This window comes from Corvus hawaiiensis, chromosome 9, assembly GCF_020740725.1.
Source record: "Corvus hawaiiensis isolate bCorHaw1 chromosome 9, bCorHaw1.pri.cur, whole genome shotgun sequence".
In the NCBI taxonomy this organism is placed as follows: Eukaryota; Metazoa; Chordata; class Aves; order Passeriformes; family Corvidae; genus Corvus; species Corvus hawaiiensis.
In genome coordinates, this window is record NC_063221.1 from 8,743,863 (window position 1) to 8,763,886 (window position 20,024).

A 20,024-nucleotide genomic window follows, 5' to 3' on the forward strand; every position below is an offset into this window, starting at 1 on the left:
GCTCCTCCTGAGGCCAGACTGAACCGTTCCAGCTGAGCCTGAGCTGCCCAGGCCTGAGCTCCTCCTGAGGAGCTGTTCCCTGTGCTGTGAGCACAACAGGCTTGTAGGAAGCTGTGCTGGCCATGCAGATGGGATGGGGTGGGATGGGGTCCTTGCCAGCTTTGGGAAGTGGAAAACTAATGGACAGAAGTTATAGAGCAGGTGACATTGTTCCCCCCAGCCTGAGCTTGCTGAGCAGGCACAGTGCCTGAGTGGGGCTGCCATTAGGAAAGCTCAGCCTGGCAGCAGCGGGGCAGGAATGCATTGTGGGGGCATTGGCCACCCCCAGCCCTCGTGAGCTGCCCTGTCCCCAGCCAGATGCCACCCCGCTGCCAGCCCTGGTTTTAGACATGCAGCGATTCCCCCGAGGAGCTGGGCGTCTGGAGAGTGAGGCACGGAGCCTGGGGCTGCCAAGGCAAACACCGGTTCTGGGAACTGCTGCTCCGGCTCGTCCCTTCTGTCACGTTCTTGCAAGAACCCCGTTGGGCTGCCTGCTGGCCGTGCCCCCCTGGGACCTCGGCCTCCCACTGGCCCCGTCTGCTGGGGAAAACAGAGACCGGGTGGCCCCCGTCACGTGTTGGATCCTTGGAGCTGCTCCATTGCCGTGCAGGAGAACGGGCTTGGTTGCCAGCCACAGCCCCTGGCCTTGCTCCTGGCCCGGGCACGGCTGGGAAATGCAGCGGGCACAACTGCAGAGCAGCGGCAGCAGGGAGGCTGCGGCCGCAGCGGCATTCCCGGGCTCAGGCAGCCGGCGGAGCAGTGCTGTTTCCGTCCTGGCAGTGATCCCAGCGGCGTGGAGCCTTTTCCCAGGCACAGAGGGCTCGGCAGCGCAGTTTCTGGGTCGGGAATTGGGCTCTGTGTGTTCATGTTTTGGTGGGGTTTCTATAGAGACTTGACCCCTGGGATGCTTTAGGGACAAGGCTGCGGTGTAAATCAGAGCAGTGTCGCTCTGCCGGCTCCTCCCCTGACCCGCAGCTGGGCCCTCACAGCCAAAATTTGCCAAGTTTGCCCCACGTAGCAGCAGCAGTGCTGAAGTGGGGAGTTCCCATCGCTCACTCAGGGCCCAGTACAGCTGCCAGCAAAGCCCTTGACATGAATCCATATCTCCTTGCAACTCTTATTTCCTATCATTAATTAATGAGCTTAATATCTTTGCCAGCCTGTGGCGATCCCTTGCAGCAGGGAGCTTCCCTGATGGACTGCACAGGCTCATGTTCCTTCTCAGCACCTATCTGGCTCCATGCTGTGTGCCCAGCAATCCCAACAGGATCCCACCAGGGGCACTGTCCCTGCTCCCTCGATGGGAGCCTTCAGTGGGATGCTCACTGCAGCAGGGAGCCAAGCACACCTGGGACCTCACCTGCGACCCAGAGTATGGCTGGGGGGATGGCAGGAGCTGATGCAGGGCTGCTGGGACCGGTTAAGCCAGTGGTGTTGAGACAGGGAAGGGGCGGCAGGGATGGGAGGGCATGCCCTGCTGTTCCTGGGCTAGTTCTGGGTGTGAAGGGATAAGGGGCAGGGCAGGTACAGCATCCCAGCTGCTGCCTGCTCCCAGGCAGTAACAAACACAGGATTTTATTTTGATTTGGGGTTGGCTTTCCCCTCAACTCCTTTCTCTTTCTTTTTTTTTTTTTTTTTTTTGTTTTTCCTCCTTACATGTTCTTCTCCCCATGAGAGTTTTACTGAAGGAATGCAATGAAATTAAAAATAGACAAAATTCGGCTCTGCTGCTCAGGGGAGTGCTGGGAAGCCTGCAAATATCACAGCATCCTGCTACGCCGAAGGGCACAACCTGGCTGCTCAGGCTCTGGGTGGGCAGTGTTCACCCACCCGCAGGGAGGTGGAGGGACTGGGCATCCCTCGTGACAGAAAGTGTCCCTCAGGTACAGCAGATACCCACAGGGTGGGTGTTAAGAGCAGGAACCTGAAGGCTGTAGGAGGGCTTTGGGGTCCTATCTGGGATTATCTGTATGTGCTGAGGGGCTGGAGCTGGCCCTGTGCTGATGGGTCAGTGTGGGGACCAGGGCACAGGCACAGCAGAGGGGCACTGTGCTCAGGCAGCTCTGGCCTCTAATCCTTGGTGCATTTTTGTATTTATTTTTGGGAGGCCTATGTGAGCTGAAAGTGCTCCTTCTCTTGAGGCTTGGAAAACATCCTTCCCCTCAGGGATGTCAAATATTTTTTTTTTTTCAGCTTGGACTTGCTAGTGGGGTAAAAAAGTCAGAGGGCTCTGGTGATTACAGACATGCTCTCCAGGGTACAGATGAAAATAGAGAACAAAGTAGATGCAGCTTTGCTTGGAAATCCCCCAAGCCCTGTGAATTTGTCCTGGGCCACTTCACTTGCTGGCTCCCAGGTTTCTTGGGAGCCAGCAAAGCTCAGTAGAGAACTCACCAGCTGGTCAAACTATTCTGAGGGCAGTCCGGGTGATGGGTGCCAGCCTGGGTGTCCCCAGGCTGTGGGAGGAGCAGGATTGTCACCTAGTGGTGCTTCTCAAGAGAAGGCTGAGGGTGCCTGTGCCATCAGAAACAGGGCTGCACAGCTTGTGCTGTTCTTTGTGACCCAGAAAAGGGACGGAGAGTGTACAAAGGCTGGTCCCAGAGAGGCACAGCGGGTTACACACATGGAAAACACCAGGAAAGGACTTGGTAGGGGTAGGAATGATGAGGGCAGCCCTGGGTACATCTGAGCCAGTCCATGCAGGGGAGGGAGATGCAACCATCACGTGTGGAGGGGTCCTGAAATGCAGAGAGATGGCAGGACAGGACAGCTCTGATATGCTGGGGGCCAGAGCAGCACAGCCAGGCAGTGAAGCCAGACAGATTTAAAGCATTTGCTGGGAAGTCAATAAACAGGAGCCAAAAGGGATGAAGTGCTGGAAGATGTGATTTAAGATGGGATATTAAAAGTGACCCAGTAAGCACAGCTTGTTTCCACAAGGGCCAAGAGCCGGCTCAGATACTCCCTGAAGTCAGCAGAGGGGCTCTTCCTGGCTTGGCCGAGCTTTGGCTTGGTCCCAGTAGGAGGTTAAAGAACTGGGTGTAAATACTGGAGAGGGTGCAGGAGAGCAGGCAGGGATGAAGAAGAAGGAATGGCACAAAACCAAGCAGAGGAGGATTTGGGCTGTAAACCCCCCTGCCCGGGCAGTGCCCTGGGCTGTCACGCAGGGAGAGCTGCTGGTGCAGGCTCTGGCTGTGACACTGGTGAGGATGGTGCTGGCTCCCCAGCTGGTTCCTGCCTGGGGGCATCAACGAGGGAACACCCCAGGCTGCAGGCTGAGCTCTGCACCAGCCTTTAGGTTTTCAGGTAGGGTGAGCAGCTGGGAACCATCCCGGGGAGCTCAAGGGGCACCTTGAGTGCCCTGGGGCAGACTGCTGGGGGAGGAATACCTATGCTGATGGGATGGAGGTGTGCAGGCTGATAATGGCTGTGCAAACCTGTGACTTCTCCTCCTCTCCTCCTCTTCTCTCTCCTGCTCTGTCCTGGCCCTCTGTCGTGCCTGGGTATGTCAGAGCACAGTAGTCGTATCCTTTTCACCTTCCTGCTCCACTGCCATGGCATGACCACGCTGAGCAGTGTGCTCACAGAGAGAGCAAACACTTCTGCATCCCTTTGCCTCACCTCCAGTGAATTTTTAACCAGGAATAAAAGGTGTGGCGTCAACAGCCTGGACCCAGCCCAGGGCAACCGGTGCTGCCAGGGAGGCTGGGGAGGTGATCCCTGGCACAGATCCCCTGTGAGTAGCCTCTGAGTAGTGTCCACAGTCTCTGACAACCCCCAGCACCCATGTGCCTCTCCCTGGCAGGCAGAGGCAATGCCTCCTGGGCACTGGGCAGCTTTCCAAAGCAGCAGATTTTGCTTCCTTGACAATCCTGGCTCCATTTGATAGCCACAACAGAAACAGCCAGGCCACGCCAGGAAACTGTACCAAATCCTCCCCAGCAGGATTTAGCCAGGAGGTTTCCTGGGGCTGCCGCTAATGGAAAGCTTGCAGAAAAGCGCAGATGGTAGCGGAGACTTTGGCCAGACTGTATTCAGGAGAGCCTGGATGAAATTGGAGGAGATTTTCCATGTCTTGGCAGGGTTGGAAAGGCGGACGAGGGCTACCACACCCTTTTGTTCCATGGATGGAAGTCCCAGCCGTGTCCATGTTGTGTCCCCACGTGGGCAGCCCTGCGTGCTCCATCCGCACTGAGCCGGGAGCTGGCGCGTGGCTCTGTGTTTGTTTGTTTGTTATTGCTCGTGCAGTGTAACATTAACTGCGTGATGATAATTCACGCCCTGGCTCTGAGGGTGAGAGCTGACCTGACATGGGGCTGCAGGGGCAGCCAGCTGCCTGAACTGGCCTGGAAGTGTTTTTACAATTTCAGCTGGAAGCTGACATGTGATTGCCCATGCCCGCGGCAGGACGATTCTGCACTGTGTCCCCAAGGGCACTGAGCACAGATTTTGGCGTGGCAGCGAGCGTATTTCACAGGCTCAAACCATTTGGGGCTTTACAGCACCAATGGCAGTGTGCTGGTGGGTGTGCCAGAAACCCCCAGAGTGCTCCTTTCCAAGCCCCTTCCCCAAGCCCCCCACTCCTGGAAGGCTTTTCCCACTGCCATCTTGTTCACAATTACTCCCAGCCAGCAGTCACCTGTCAGCTTTATGAAGACGTATCCCAGAGGTTTTCCTTAGGGTGTAATTTGCCCTGACAGCCGCCTTCGTGCTGTTGTTTTCCTGTCTGTCTGGTAATGGGATTAGCCATGTGCAAATCCGGAGGTGCTGGAGGGCCAGTGGGGGCAGAGCCCGCCAGCCCGTTGCAGGGCACACCGAGCAGCTTCGCTGCGCTGCGGCACCGGCAGCTCACGGGCCTTTCATGGGATCATGTGCCTGGCAGCTCCCCCCAGCTTCTGCTGGGCTTGTTTTAAGCCATCCTATAATTTTCTTGTCAAATTAGAGTTCCATGGCGGGTTGTGTAGCGCATATTTTACGACAAATAGTCTTGGCTGAGAGGGCCTTTGACTTGCACAAGTGCGGGCTGAAATATGGCCAGGGAGGGAGATTTTGTAGGACTCGCAGCTGTGAGAGTGCTGGGACAATGCTGGACGGGGGTGCCACTGGCCCCTGGGTCATGCCCTCACTGGTGCATCATCTCCCCTCTGTGCAAGTGTGCTGGGGAGCTGTGAGAACTGTGGGAGCCCCTACCCCACTCCAGTAAGGGGGGGACAGGAGGGAGAGCCTGGAGCTGCTGTCTGGGCAGATGGGCTGGTCTGCTACATGGAAATAGCTGTTTTTTCTTGCTGTGCTAGCAAAACAAACCCAAATTGGCTTATGTCACCGCCCTGCCTGCAAAAATGCCAGTGGCTTTTCCAATTGTTTCTGCCGTAGTCACCAGAGGCCAAGATGCTTGATGGAGATATTTGGGCAGGCAGCTCTGGCACACCCAGGAGGTCTTGACTTGTAGCCCTGCCCCAGGAGCCCAAGAAACTCTTGGGGTCTGCAAGGACCTTGCACAAAAAAAACCACAGATGGAGCTGGGGAATGGGTGCTCACTCTTGCCAAGGGAGGGGATAACCCTGGCCGTAACAACACCACCCAAACAAACACATGAGACAGCCCAGGTTTTCCAAGGGCTGTTGCCATGCCATAGGGGAGTGCTGGCGCCTGATGCTTCAGGATAGAGCCTCACCCACAGATTCTTATCAGAGGGCATTGACAGCTGAGGCATGCTCAGTCTAATGGTTAAATTAGCTGGAACAAGGTCTCCAGATAAGATAAAGCTGTGGTTTGCTGAAGAGACTGCTCTTGGCACTGGCTGGGTTTTTTCCCTGTCAGGCTATGAACCTTGATTTGAAATGATGCTTTGGGTGGGACCCGGGGTTGCTGAAAATGTCACCCCTGCCCTTCTCCTGCTGCTCCCTGGTGCTGTCTCTGCCCAGCACTGGAGCTGCCCACTGGACGACCTCGTCTGTATGTGTGGGCACGGCACCATGGGCAGCACCCCAGTGAAGAGGGATGAGCTGGCTGCTGCTCACTGCCACTCCAAGAAGGTTCACAAACACAGTTGCAGCTTGTTTTTGTTGCACACATGGTTTTGTGTCCTGGGGGGACCCTGGATGGCAGAAGGAGCAGTGACCCCAAATGTCAGCCTGCTGCAGTGTTTCCAGCCAGCTCTCTCCAGCACAGGCCAGTGGGGCCTCAGTGTATTGCTCCATCGCAGAGCGCTGAGGGGTTTCGCACACCGGTGTTCCAAGTGTTTATGGACTCACTCCCTGTAAAATGAGCAAGAGACAGTATCCTGTGGGTGCCTGAGATGCTGCTGTGCTCTGGGAGCACCTGCAGCCCTTCCTCCCTCCCTGCTGGGGCCCTCTGCCAGACAGCTTTGCTGCACTGCCCCAGCCCTGTGCATGCCTGCTAATCAGGTGGACAGGAGCGGGGTCACAGCCATGAGCAGGGTGCAGGTACGGCTCCCATGGGATGTAGGATCCAGGGCTGTGTCCCATAGCAGCCTTCCCCCTGACATCGGCTCAGGGGGATTCATGCAGGTTTGCAGGGCACACTAACACCATGCTCTGGCTCACTGCTTGTGAAGCAGGCTGGGCCTAGCCCAAGGTCCATGGATTCTGGTAGCCCAGCAGGGCCAGCCGGGATAATTGAGGAGCCACGAGGGGCCAGCAGGCACACAGCCCCATGCAGGGAGGGTTGGCAGAGAGCACCATGTGGCTCGGTGGCACCTACTTTGTGAGAGTGGCCCTGGTTCTGTGCCTGCTCTGTTGAGTGAACAAAACAATCTCCAGAAAGTCCATGGGGACACGGAGAGGAGGGGACAGCTGGGCTCTGCTTCAGCCGGGTCACTCAGTGTGCGCTGCCATGCAGAGGCACCTGCTGCCCCAGCAGGGGTGGGAGCATTCCTGCCACAAGAGGAGCTGGGCTGAGTGGTCCATGAGGACTGGCCGCAGGGCTGGCCAGCTGGAGGAGACTTGCAGGAAGGCAGTTTTCAGCTGCCGGCGGGCACAAAACCTGCCTTAAAAGGGAGTGCAGCTGAAGGCGTCTGTCCGAGCCAGTCAGTGGCCCCAAAGCAGCCTGGCACCATGTAGGAGGGGAAGCAGGGCCACCAGAGAGGGGAGAGGACATGCCTTGTCCCCTATATCATCAGGGTGCCAGCTGCACCCCTGGTGGTGTGGGGAAGGGGTCCTGGCCTGGGTAACCCAGCTGGGTGCTCACCGAAAGCTGTGTCTGGGTACAGGGGGATGTGATGTGGCTGAAATATGGGTGCCTGCATGTATTGGTGCCTCAGGGCAGGAAGAATGGGGAGGAGGCAGGGTGGAGGCCCTTGCAGGACAGTCTCCCCTCCCATACTGTAAGACACTGTCTCAGCATCTCAGCATGACTCACGCCTTAGCTGGGAGCTGATCCCAGTGACATCCTGCCAGTGTGGGTGATGCCCACCCTGCTGAGCCCAGTGCTGCCCTTGGAGCAGGATGGTGCTCCCCAGCCTGCAGTGGGGCTGCCAAATGTGGGGTGAAAGACCGGGAGCAGCAGCAGGGAGCATCAGCAGGGGGATTGTGTTGGGAAGGGAGGGTGCTGGAGCCAGGCTGGGTCATAAAGCAGTCCCAGCTGAACATAAACTTCACCTCTGGACACAGCTTGCTGCCTCTCCTCCTGCACCCACGGGTGGGATCCGGTGTCAGCAGGGCCCTGTTTGTGCCGGCGAGGGATGCCTCGCATTTCGGGAGGCAGTCACTAGGCGTCCTGGCGCTGGGTTTCACAAGCCCTCATGACCTTTCCAGCACAGCAACATGCCCTGGGGAGGATTGTTTCATACAAAACAGACCTTTGGATAGGCTTTTCATTTCCTTCACAGCCAAGCACAAAGGAACAACAAGTCCTCCCTCCTAATAAAATGACAAAGTCAGTGACACAGATAGGCTGGCTCTCCACAGCGAGTGCAGCCATGTCCTGCACCCACGCCATTCCCAATGTCCTGCAAGCGGGGGGTTACAGCCCTGCAGCTCCCTCCTGCTTCCATCTCGCACCCCAGAATTCCCCACGGGCAGGAAACCCTGCCTGAGGGTTGACTTTTACATTTCCTTGGGAGAAAACACGTCTGTGCTCAGAGGGGGTGAGCCTAGATGGCCAGCACCCCATGAATTCTTATCTGGGAGTGTGGTTAACTGACAGATGCCAATCACAGCTCCCGCTCTGAGCGGGGCTTCGGCCACCCGCACAGCACAAGCGTGGGCAGGGAGCTGGTGCGCAGAGGGGACAGGGCTCTGTGCGGGGCAGTGGAGGTTGGGGTGCAAGGGGTGTGGGGCTGCAAAGGGTGCAAAGGGTACAGTTGGAGGGATTGCAGGGGGCAAGAGGTGCAGGGGGTGTAGGGCTGGGAGGGGTGCGGGACCCCGTCTCGGGAGCCCTGGCAGGGCCATGCCCCGGGCGGGCTCCTCCAGCTGCGGGCGGGGCGCACATCTGGGTGGGGCGGAGCGCACATCTGGGCGGCGCTGGGCGAGGCGGGGCGGGGCGGGCGGGCAGTGACTTCGGCGGGGCCGGCGTGGAGCATCCCACAGCCGGTGCGAGCGGAGTCCGGAGCCCAGCCGAGCCGAGACCATGCCCAAGTGTCCCCGCTGCCAGAAGGAGGTCTACTTCGGTAAGGGCTTCCTGCCCCTCCCCAGCCGCCCGCACCGCGGGGGACCTGTCGGGCACCGATGCTGCCCCTCGCCGCGCTGTGGGTCCTCCGGGCACCCCGGCTTCTGGGTGCCCCCATATTGCGTACCCCATCTCTGCAAATTCCTGGGGTACCCCAAAGTTGCTCACCCCAGGGCTGCGGGTCCCCGGGGTGCCCCGGGTGGATGATCCTATAGATCCACCCCCAAGGAGGTGCCTGGCTGCAGAGCGCAGGCTGCACTGGGTGCTTCTAGCGCAGCATGGGTGCTCACCCCACTTCCTTCCCAGCACAGCCCGCAGCCCTGAGCCAGTCTGGAGACTAAAGGCCCAGCTGGTAAAGCTTGCTGCTCTGAAAGCCTGGGCAGGTGAAGCAAGCACCTTCCCCAATGGCAAATCCTGCCCTCCAGCAAGTTCCTGGGTCAGGGGGTCACCCACATGTTGTTCTGTGTGGTTTAGCACAGCAGGATGACACCTCTGGGGTGGTATTTTTAAGCCGCTGTTGCAGGGTAGGTGTGAGCCCTGTTGGGCTGCCGTCTGCTGCTGGGCTTCCCGCAGATATCTTCCCTCCAAACTGGGGCCCCAAAGCTCCTGCCCCTTCTGGGGCCATGGACCTGCTATCCTGTCTGAGGATATCTGTGGGGTTTGAGCTTCTCACTCTGCTATCAGCTGCTGGAATGGGCAGGTTCCTTTGCCAGACCTCCCCACTTGCCTGACATAGCTGAACTGGAGGGGGTTTGCTGGGAGCAGCTTACACACACTCCCTGCTTTCTAATTTATGAGAGATGAGGGATCTGGAACCCAGGTGCCATCACTGACTTCTCTCTCTGCTTTATTTCTGCTCTGCTTGTGCATGTGCCCCAGCTATTTGTGCTCTGCCAAGGAGCTGGGGGCTCAAACACAGGAGCTGCTCTCTGTCTGTTAGCGATGCCCACCCTGGGGAGCTGTGCCGGGGCTGGCGTGGGCGCTGCCCAGAGGGCTGCTGGGGCTGTGGTTCCTGTGGCTGGGAAACTTTGATTTGCCTTGAACTCACTGCTTGCAGCCAGGCTTTGAGATGGGGGTTTTGGCACAATACAGTTTGTGGCTCCCTCCTGCGACTCAGGATCCTGGGGTGCCTCATCCACCCATGTGGCTTGGTATCAGGAGCCACCAAGGTGCTGGTGTCAGTGAGTGCCTTTCCCTATGGGTCTGTATCATTCCCGCTCAGGGCGAGCTGGGTTTGCTGTGCCTGCAGGTGCGGCCGTGGAGGAGCTGGGACGGGACCGTTTGACCAAGGAGGGGTTTGACCTTGCACTTATCACACTTGCACTTATTACGAAATGTCTCTGTTGATGCAGAGGCTGAGGAGGGTTCAAAAGCTGTTGGAGGACCAAGATTGACGCTTGATTTCTGTGCCTGCAGATTATCCAAAGTGCTGGCAGAGAAGGCAGAGCAAGCGTTGCTCTGGGGCACCCTGAGGCTTTCAGAGCCCGGCAGTCCTGCTTGGGCGTGCCTCAGGCTGCTTTGGGCCAAATCGTGTCTGTAGAGAGCAGGGGAGGGGAGGAGGTGGTGCTGAGAGGGGTAGGGATGGGGTTTGCAGGAATTCTGCCTTCATGGTTGAGTGCTGTACTGAGCCTTAGCAGAGCTCCTGCCCAAGTGTTGGTGCAAATGCGTGTGCAAGAGATGGGGAGGCTGTGCTCCTTCCAGAAACCCTGTGATAGGAGGGTCCTGCCACGGGCCAGGCTCGGGCTCCTAGGGGTGCCCAGGGGGAGGACACTGTTGCCCCTGCCAGGCTGCGGGCATAGGAGGCCCTTTGTGCCACTGAAGAATGGCAGCAGGGCTGCCTTGTGACATTTGGGCACTGCCCCCGCTCCCACCTCTGCAGCCATCAGCTTGCTCCTTGCACAGGCTGTTGTGGGCATATTTGGACTGCAAAGAAGAGGTGCTTCAGGCTGCCAAGGGCCCCCTAGGGCACGCACTACCCACACTGGCTTGGTCCCATTTGCAGGCATGAGGACAGTTTTCTGACCGGACTCTGACAGGATTCCTGTGGACAGCCCTGTTTAATCACTTAACAAATTCCCAGGAGCTCTGCTGCCAATACGAAGAGCACACACGTCTGCAGAAAATACCCTTCTCCCCCGCTGTGCTGCAATTAAAAGCCACCCTTGTGTTTCCCCCCCTCTCTGTAAACATGTCCTGGCTCCGGGATGTTGTCCCTCCCATGGCTGCCTGAACCCCGGCCAGGCTCCAGCTCTGCTCTGGCTTGCCATGGTGCCAGCAGAATCGGAGCTGTGGCTGGAGGGGACTGGTTTGTGTTGGCAGGGTGTGGCAATGGCTTTGCCTTCTCAGTCCTCGCCAGCATCCCCTTTCACCTCTGCCAGCTCTAGTGATTTCTTGGGCTCCAGCTCATTGCAGAGAAATTAATCCCCGTGTAGGCTGTTGTTGGAAGGAGGTAGGTCCTCAGAGCTTTGGAAGATGGAGTAGAAGTCAGTCCATCCTCATGGATGCAGCCATGCTCACCCTGGGCGTGGCACTGCTGCTGCAGATCCGTGTTCCTGGATGTGTATGGCATTGTGTGTACACAGCGAACACTTGGGTTTGAACACTGTGCCCTCTGTCCTGGGCAGGCAGACTTCAGAAAATGCCCAAAAATGTCATCCCAAGGGTTGATGGCAAGGCAACCAATCTGCCAAAACTAACTCGTGCCTGTTCGGTGCCTCAACTAACCCACCTCTTTTCCATGGCAGCCGAGAAGGTGACTTCTCTGGGGAAGGACTGGCACCGGCCCTGCTTGAGATGTGAGAAGTGTAACAAGACCCTGACATCTGGAGGCCATGCAGAGGTGAGGTTTGCTGCTCAGGAGGTCCCTGTCCCCTGCAACTGAGGGCTGGGACAGGCAGAGGTGGAGCTGAAGGGTTGGTGGGGCTGATGCTCTTTCTCTCTCCCTGCAGCACGATGGCAAACCCTACTGCAACCACCCCTGCTACGCTGCCTTGTTTGGGCCCAAAGGTAGGGTGTCTGTGACGGAGTTGTGGAGGGACTGAGGGGGCTCAGGGCTCCTGTCTCCCGGCGAGTTGCAGCCGCCGGTGTGCTCACCATCCCATGGCAATGCTGACCCCGCTCCATCTCTTCCAGGGTTCGGCCGGGGAGGAGCTGAGAGCCACACCTTCAAATAAACCTCAGGTTGGTCCTTCCCTCGGAGCTCCCCTCGTGTCTCCGGCTCCAAGGGCTGGCTGGGGCTGTCCTCCCTCAGGCCAGTGGGAAAGGCAGGCCTGCCACAGCGTCTCTCTGGGCTGGCTGTGGCTCCCAGCCCTTGCTCCGGGGCTCAGGAGCTGGGTGCCAGCTGCTCCTCTCCACCAGCCGCCGCTGACTGGCAGCACTCGCTTAGTTCTGGCAGCAGATGCCAAAGGCCATTGCTTTGTGGCCCGTTGGCAAAGAGAGGATCCGTCCTGGAGCGCTGCTGTCTCTGGGATATCTCTGCTCGCAGCCCAGCCTGACTTCACCTGCTCCTCTCTTCCATCCCTCTCCAGGTCTGATGTCCAGGGTTCCCAGAACAACCTGAAGATACCACAAACACACCGCAGCAGACATGCATTTTTGTTTTTAATTCACCCTGTACTAGACTAGCACGTTCAAAGCAATAAGTAACCAAGGCTGGGCTGGTGTGGAGAGAGGCTCTGCTCCAGATGGAGTGCTGCCAGGGTGGGGATGCTGGGTTGCCCTGCCGGGTAGGAAATTTGGCTGATACTGCTGAAGGCTGCCTGGAGAGGAGACTGCGCCCTTCCAGCCAAAACCTAGCTCTGCTTTGGGCATCCAGCTCTCATGGCTGGGCCCACAGTTGTATTCTCAGTCTTTAATAAATGAAAAGATGCTTCCCTCCTGTAGCAGCTGTGCTCTCTGTAACAGGAGTCCCACGGGACTCGTTTGTGAAGCGCTTGCCACTTGCTTGAGGCCCCTGTGGCCTTTGGATTGAGCCCCACACTGTGTGATGGCCCCACGTGCCCTCAGGTGGGGCAGAGAGGTGTCTTGCTGGGAGGGGGTTGACTGTCACATCAGGATAACTTGATTTTTGCTGCTTTTGCTCTGAACAGCCACACAGAAAGGCCAAGGGAGGCGGGAGGTTGCCATCTAAGCAGAGCCAGCCTCCCTCAGCAGGGAAAGCAGAGCTGTGGTGTTAGAAAGCAAGAGCTGGCTCACACGAGCTTTGCTCTTTCGTGTTTCAGTGTTTTTGCCCTACTGGAAAAACGGCACTGACAGATGTCAAAGATGTCAACTTGAGGGATGTTTCTAAAATGGTTTCTTAACCATGTCTTTCTGTAACCTGAACAACTCCATTTACATATTCAGAGATACCTCATCACCCACTGGGATATTTTTGTCTACAGTTTATGCATGCATTTCCTTAGAGACTGCTCTGCATTTTACTGTCACATCAGCCTTCCTGGGACTTGGCCAAAACCCTCAGGGGTCAGAGATACATGTCCACTGTCAAAATCCTCGGTGTCAGAAGCAGCCTGATCTGATAAGCATCTTAAAACTTCCAATTAAACTTGCTTATTGCTACAAGGCGCTGCCTCACCTCCCACCCCGATAACACAGGTGTCTGTGTCAAAGGCAAACCCTGGCTACTGCTGTTTGGCTGTCATCAGACTTCCCAGCCAGCCAGGGCTCATAGGGACCTCCTGCTCCCACTGCTGCCTTTGCCAGCAGCCTCCCGGGGGTGCCAGCACCCATGGACCCGTGGCTCCTGGCCATCCACACCTGGTCCTCCTCTGCACAGCCACTGGCACCCAGCCTGCCTCTGGGGCACTGGGGCATGGCTTTCCCCTGTCAGCTGAGCTTCAAAGCAAACTAGTGATATAATCTCAGCAGCCTTGAGTGTGCCAGTGAGATAGTGTTTTCCCTCAAGCATTTAAAGTAATGGCAAACACAAGCCTTGTCATCCTTGGGATTTGCGTGTGTCCAGCTGGGAAAAGAGGCTGTGAACTGGGCTCAGGGTCCTTCCCAGCAGGGCCCTGTGCTACAATTTCAGAAGCAGCTTATTCCAAGTACAAGGGGCCAGGCCAGCAGGGATGAGGAGGGAAGCAGTGAGAGGTATGGAAAAGCAAGGATAGCACAGGAAGAGGCTGGGGTGATCCAGCCCTTCAAATGCCAGCCCTTTTCATTGGCAGTGGCTGCAGCTGGGGCAGGAGGCAGTATCCTGCTGTTTGCTGTGTGCTGCTATTTGCTCTGTGTGCTGCCCAGGGCTGCCTTTTACTTTGGTCTCTGGCCATGGATTTGCAGTGTACTTGTGGTAGCCGAGGACATCTCTCCCTGTCCTGGGTGTGTGGAGGGATGTAGGAACTGGGCTGTGCCAGGCCTGTGCAGCTGCAGCTAAGCCCGATCCTGCAGGTGCCTCACTCCTTGCTGCACAGGGGTATGTATGTATGTGTTAAAAAATAGGGGTTCCTCAAGCATGGTCTGGGCACAAGCCTCTGGGTATTGATTCCCAAAATCTCCTTCTTAGAGTCCTGTTTCTCTGCTTGCTCCACAGTAAGAGCTCCCACTGAGATGGCTTTAAGCCCCAGTACTTGCTGTTGGGATATTCCCCTCCAAGAGCTGTGCTTGTACAAGCCACACTCCCTGCCTGATCCAGCCTTGATGCTGTGAGGTTGGGCAGTTCAGGCACAGGTCACATCCGCAAGGAGCCTCGGTCAAAGAAAATATATGATAAATTGATTTTTTTAAAACTTGCTTTGGTCTTTGGAGAGGAAGCAGAAACATCTGTATCTCATTTGGATGGAAAATCCACACCCGAGCCAGGCCTCCCCTGGATGCTCAGCGAGGCTCAGCAGCGGCCAGGGAGGTGGGCTGTCAGCAGACACAATCTTTTCTCCATTTGAACAGTAAATCTCTGTGGCTTGGAGTATGACTGCACAGACAGGCAGCGGTGTGGTTTCCAGTGCATCTCATCTGTGATGCTTTTGTCTGAGCCTTGGCAGGAGCTTGGGACAGGCAGGGACGGTCCTTCCCTCCCAGTGTGGTGATGCCCTGGCTGTGCTGCTCCTGCAGCAGGGAGAGCAAGAACTCAGGGCAAATCCCAGCTTTCTGCCTGTCTGGGACAGCAAAAGTTGTTGGGTGATTGACAGCATGGTGATGCCCAGCACAAAGCTTCCCTGCTCTGGTGACCTGAAACACCACTGTTGGTGACCCTGAAGAAAGGGGCTGCGCTTTCTCTGCCATTATTTCCTGAGTTTGGGCTGAGATCAGTCTGTGGGTTGTGGAGTGATAGTTGCTATAAACACTTCATCACTGTGACAAAAAAACAAACAACATCACAGTTCCTCTGGCAGCTGGGTGTGGGCGAGCCCCAACGCCCTGGGTAGGGAAGCAGAAGAGGTTTTGGCAAAGACGGAAAACAGGATGGGTTTAAAAACTTAACTGCTGCTGCTCTTCAATCCTGGCTTTGTGACTTTCTGTACAGAAGAGAAAAGGAGAGGGGGGCAGAAAGGGGGCTGGGGGGCCCTTCAGCCATGGGGGCACAGTGCAGGCAGGAATGGCCAGTTTGGGTCATCTGACCCTGTGTCCTTCTCTCAGCACAGGTTGACAGACCTCAATCTGAAGCAGGGGACAGATGTTTCCCTGTGCCTGCAGCTGGCAAGGAAGATAGCTTGGGCTGGAAGCCTTACAGAAGGGTTCTCCTTAGGGTCATCCTTAGGGGAGGCAGCAGGCTCGGCCCCTGGATGGGGCTGTGCTCTGGCAGCGTGGCTGCAGGCTTTGGGTCACATCTGGACTAACACGTGCCGGGTGCCTGGTTCAATGCTACCTCGCTGGGACACCAACAGGGCCACTCACCCTTTCCTACCAGCGCTGATGGGGACATGGATGTGACACTGCTAGCACTTCCCTTGAGGTGGTTTTGTGTCTCATCTGTGCAGCCCCTGGCTGGGAGAGAGTGGCACAGGGGCTGTGGCTTCCTGCTCTTTGCTGTGCATGGTTCATGGGGATGAAACCAGTCTGTAGCTGGGTGGTATCCAGTGCACCGCTGCTTCGGGTATTTTTAAGGCTGATTTGTGTTAAGCTCAAAGAGCTCTGATATCTTTTAGGTCAGAAAAGTGTCTGCCCATCTCCTAACACCTCAGAAATCTGCCTTCTTATCCAGACCATGTGGTAAGAGGGAGCATGCAGCTGATGTCAGGCAGCAGGAGCTCTGCAAGATTGTGTGGTGAGATGGGACTTCCCGTCAAGTGCTGCAAAGCAGTGGTTTGGGGAACCCCATCTCACCAACGGAAACAGCTCTGCAGAGGTGAGAAAAGGAGGGTCAAACCTTGTTCCAGATGGGGAACAACATCTCCAGCAAACATTGAAAATACTGAAGGCAGAGGGACTCTGGGTATGACAACCAGGGGCGTAATGAGAAGTGAATGGGACCATGAACTGAGGTACTGGAAACTGAGGTCTAGCTAGGGAGCAGGGAGAGGAGGGCACAGGCTGTTCTATCCTCACCCCATTCCTGTTGCTGGTGATCCAGTGCTGGAGAGGAGCTGGGTGCAGAAAGCCCTGGGGTTGTTTGCCAGGTCCTGGGTGGCTTGCCTAAGCAAGGAGCGGAAGCAGAAAAGTTGACATCAGGCACCTAGAGCTGACTTTTACTTTCACACCTCGCATGTTATTTTCAACGAAACAGGGAGAGTTTCCAAGAGGGAATGGTGCAAGAACTTCCCACTGAAGCCTCTGTCTTCTTTTGGTGAGCATTATGTTAAAGGCCCTGGGGGAAGAGGTCAGAGGGAGTTTCTCTCTGTGCAGAGGAACTTGGCTATTAAAGTAAAAAGGGTGAAACTCCTGAGAAGAGAGTTGCTGAGACCTCAGATCTCTTTTCTAATCCTTCCCAATTCACTTATACTGAAAGCCCTGCATCAGAAGGCCTGAAACACCACCACCTTTCTTAAACATCCAACTGCTGGGAGCTGACCTTGAATTTTGGTGCTACAGCCCACACACAGGCCTATTGCTGACTAACTGCTTGTGTCCAGGAAAACCTGCACTAGAGCGTTACAGTCATTACAGCTTTGCTGCAGCCCATCTATGCAGGCAATCTGTGTTCACAGCCCCTGTGCTTGCTTGGCTCCTTTCTGCCAGCATCTTGGCCATGCTGCCAGGTCATGCCTTTCCCACTCTGGTTTACCTGATGTCCCAGTGAGGGAAGAGTGAGTGTGTATAACAGAGCTGGGTTGGGAGCGGGAAAGGAGCTGGAAATGTTTGCAGTAGAAAGTGGTGCAGGCTGCCTGACCTGCTCAGGGTGTGAAATGCTCCAGCCACCCAAGGCCTCCCTTGAGTGGGTAGGGAGGGAAGCTGTGCTCTGCTCTGATGGCTGCTCAGCAGACACCACACTGCAGAACGAGAGGGAAAGGAGAGGGGAAGGAGAGAAGTGAGGAACTCCGGCCACCCGAGCTGTCGGTGGAGCGTGGGAAGCACTGATGCCTGGCCAGGAGACAGGCTGGCTCCCTCCCACGCCTTCACGGGGATAAAAGCATTAAGAAAAAAAACAAAACTCAAAAGACCAAAGGAGTTGTTTTTCCAGGAGGAGAGCTCATACCTTCCCCTTGGCAGAGTGGGGCTGAGGTAACATCAGGAAGCTGTGCTGCTGCCGGAGCGGGCAGGGATGGCTGCTATCACATACAATCAGCATGAGGCAATGGGACAGGGCTCCCGTCATCATCTCTGGCTACCCTGCACACACAGCAGGGCCATGTGTGGTGGCGAGTTGCCATGGCACGGGTGCAAACAGGCGCCCTTGGCCCCACTGAGTCACCCGGCACAGAAATGACCACAGCTGACGCATCACGCCAAAAATGGGCGGCTGTGTGGCACCACACGAGCCCGGGAACCCAGAGAGGGCAAAGTCCAATGGCCTCTCCGAGGTAAAGCATCCCTGGCCCCTCAGTATGTGCTCGGATTTTCCCTTCCCACTGTGGTCCCCGCTGCCACGCTCGCCCCGAATCTGCCTCAGTGCCTGGGACCCAGGGGACTAGCCAATAAGCTAGCTCTGTCCTGCTTCCTCTTTCCACAGAGAGGGTCCTGGAGGCTTCCAATCTCCACGATGACATCAGGGTTGTGTGCTGAAGTCAGCCAGCCGTTGCTTGTTTCCATCTGCCAGTCCTCACGGGACTGGTGCTTGAGAGAGGGGAGGTGAGGGTGGCCTGGATGCAGCAGGGCAGGGGCTCTGCTGCCAGTGGGGTGCCATCACCATCCCTGCTGGGACAGCACACTGGGGGCTGTCACACCGTCACCTCCTTAGTCTGTCCCTCGCACATGGTCCATCTCTGCAGCAGGAAACCATTGCCTTCCCATCGGCTTCTCCCACCCTGGGAAAACCGCCCAGGCAGCTGGTAGAGCAGATAAGTGGGGCCTCACATGCCGGGACTGAGAACCCGCTGTGCTGTGCCGCGCCAGAGAGGCTGGAGTGATCTGCCTGGCGTCCAACTTGCCCGTGGCCGAGTGCCAGCCCTCTGCAGCGCCAGGCGTCCTGTGTCAGCTGTGCCCACGGGGCTGCGTGCCGGGAGAGCCACAGGGCAAGGGACCAGGGGACGCTGGCCAGGAGGGCAGCCAGCCCGTGCTGGGGTACCACGGGGTTGGCTTGGCCAGCGGAATGGAGAGGTGGCACGGGGCTCTCGGTGTGCTGGGATGGTGTGAATCCCAGCTGCTGCTCCCATGCTGATTGGTGATGTTTGCTGGCCCTGGGGGTTGGTGTGCTGGCTGGGGGACAGGAGCCCAGACGAGGGGTGATGGACAGAACCACGCACTGTGTGTGCACTGGGTGATGCAGGAGAGCCCTCGTCTCAGCAGCTGCCCCGGGGGGGGAAAGGCCTAGACAGAGGAATGTGTGTGGGGACAGGGATAGCTTTGAGCAGGGTTTATGGAGTGGTCAGGAAAACACAGGAAATTGGCTCCAGCTGAAGGTCCTCCTGCCTGGAGACTGCAGCAGGGACGGGAAAACAGACAAGTGATGTGTCATGGAGGGGCTAGACAGCGCCCGATAGCAGCAAGGTATGGAAAGCCAAGAAGGATGCCAAAGACAGCAGAGGATTGTCCAGGTTCGATAAGGCTCTGGGCAATAAAAAAGGACTTTATGGGCTGTTGGAAACCAAAGGCAAGGAACCATGTGGAAATGCCAAGCCTGTGAGGAAGGAGAGCAAAGAAGTGGATACAGATTGCTGAGCTAGAACTGGACAAGGGATAAGGAAAATGCTTTCCAGACCATTAGGAAAGGAGGATGTGAGACAACAGCTGCTAGAGAAGATATTTTAAAAATCCTTAAGCCTGGATAACTCACACCCAGGGGTCCTTTCAGGGCTAGCGGGAGCAGGAGCCAGGATCCACAGGACTGGGAGAGCTCTAAAGCAGCGCTCAGCATTGGAAGGGGCTGTGCTCTGCAGCACAGGGGTGGGAGGCAGGAGAGGAGCAACCAGAGGGAAAGAGTGCACACACAGTTCATGTTGGCTGGAGGTCTCTTCGGACCACTGTGATTTCTCTCCTCATTGCAAGCAGCCATTTGGCTGCAAGAGCCTGTTTTGTAGCAGGAAGGAATTTCACATGTTGTTTCATGTTGTTCAGATCCTGGTGAAAAGAAAGTACAGGCATCACGCTAGATCCACAGTGAGCACATTAAATGGACTATGAACTGGGGAACTGGCCAAGAAACCATCAGTGGGGGCTTCCAGCAGGTCTCATGTCCAGGCACAGGCAGGATCCCCGCAGTGCTGGCGGAGCAGACCGGTGTCCCTGGCACAGACCAGTTGTGCTCCCTCTGTAAATCCGCAGCAGGAATCCATCTCTATGCCAGGTTTTGGTTTTGTAAATTCTAGCCAAGGGTGGACTTCTCTCAGGAACTCCGGCTTCTCCCAAATAGCAGACCCGCTTCTCCCCCACGGGCCCCCAAGGATTAATCCCCGGGATTGCTTCATTTAAGGGGTTATATGCCTGGGGACTCGAGCTGGCCGCATCACAGCCCGCTGAGCAAGAGGCAGGCAGGGATACCTGCAGACCTGCTGCTGCCAAACCCTGCGCTCTCCCATCGTCCGAGAAGCTGTTCTGACTGCAGCAGAGCTGTTTTTGGAAGAGCCGAAGCCGGGTTTTACACCAGCTCTGTCCACCAAGAAGGGTGGGGGAAGCTCGCAGGGCTTCCCCGCGTGTTTTTTGGCGGGGCAGGAGGCGCGTCCATGGCTCAGGGCACGTGTGAGCAGTGGGAGGTGACATGTGTGGGGGCACTGCCTGAGGAGGCCCGGAGCGCTCTCGGCCCCGGCCACGCGCGCAGGCGGAATAAGCACCGGGACCATCGGCGGTCCGGGAGCCGCCGGCAGGGACAGTGCCCCCTCCCCGCGGCC

At 56.9% G+C, this 20,024-nt stretch overlaps 1 protein-coding gene across 1 annotated transcript; it reads left to right on the forward strand.

Moving 5' to 3' along the window:
- Nucleotides 1-8,557: 8,557 nt before the first annotated feature.
- CRIP1 (cysteine rich protein 1) lies at nt 8,558-12,548 on the forward strand. Its single transcript, XM_048313027.1, has 5 exons — nt 8,558-8,668; nt 11,412-11,506; nt 11,616-11,673; nt 11,800-11,847; nt 12,195-12,548. Exons 1-4 carry the CDS (start codon nt 8,629-8,631, stop codon nt 11,838-11,840), a joined length of 234 nt encoding a protein of 77 aa, XP_048168984.1. The 5' UTR covers nt 8,558-8,628; the 3' UTR covers nt 11,841-11,847; nt 12,195-12,548.
- Nucleotides 12,549-20,024: the final 7,476 nt, after the last annotated feature.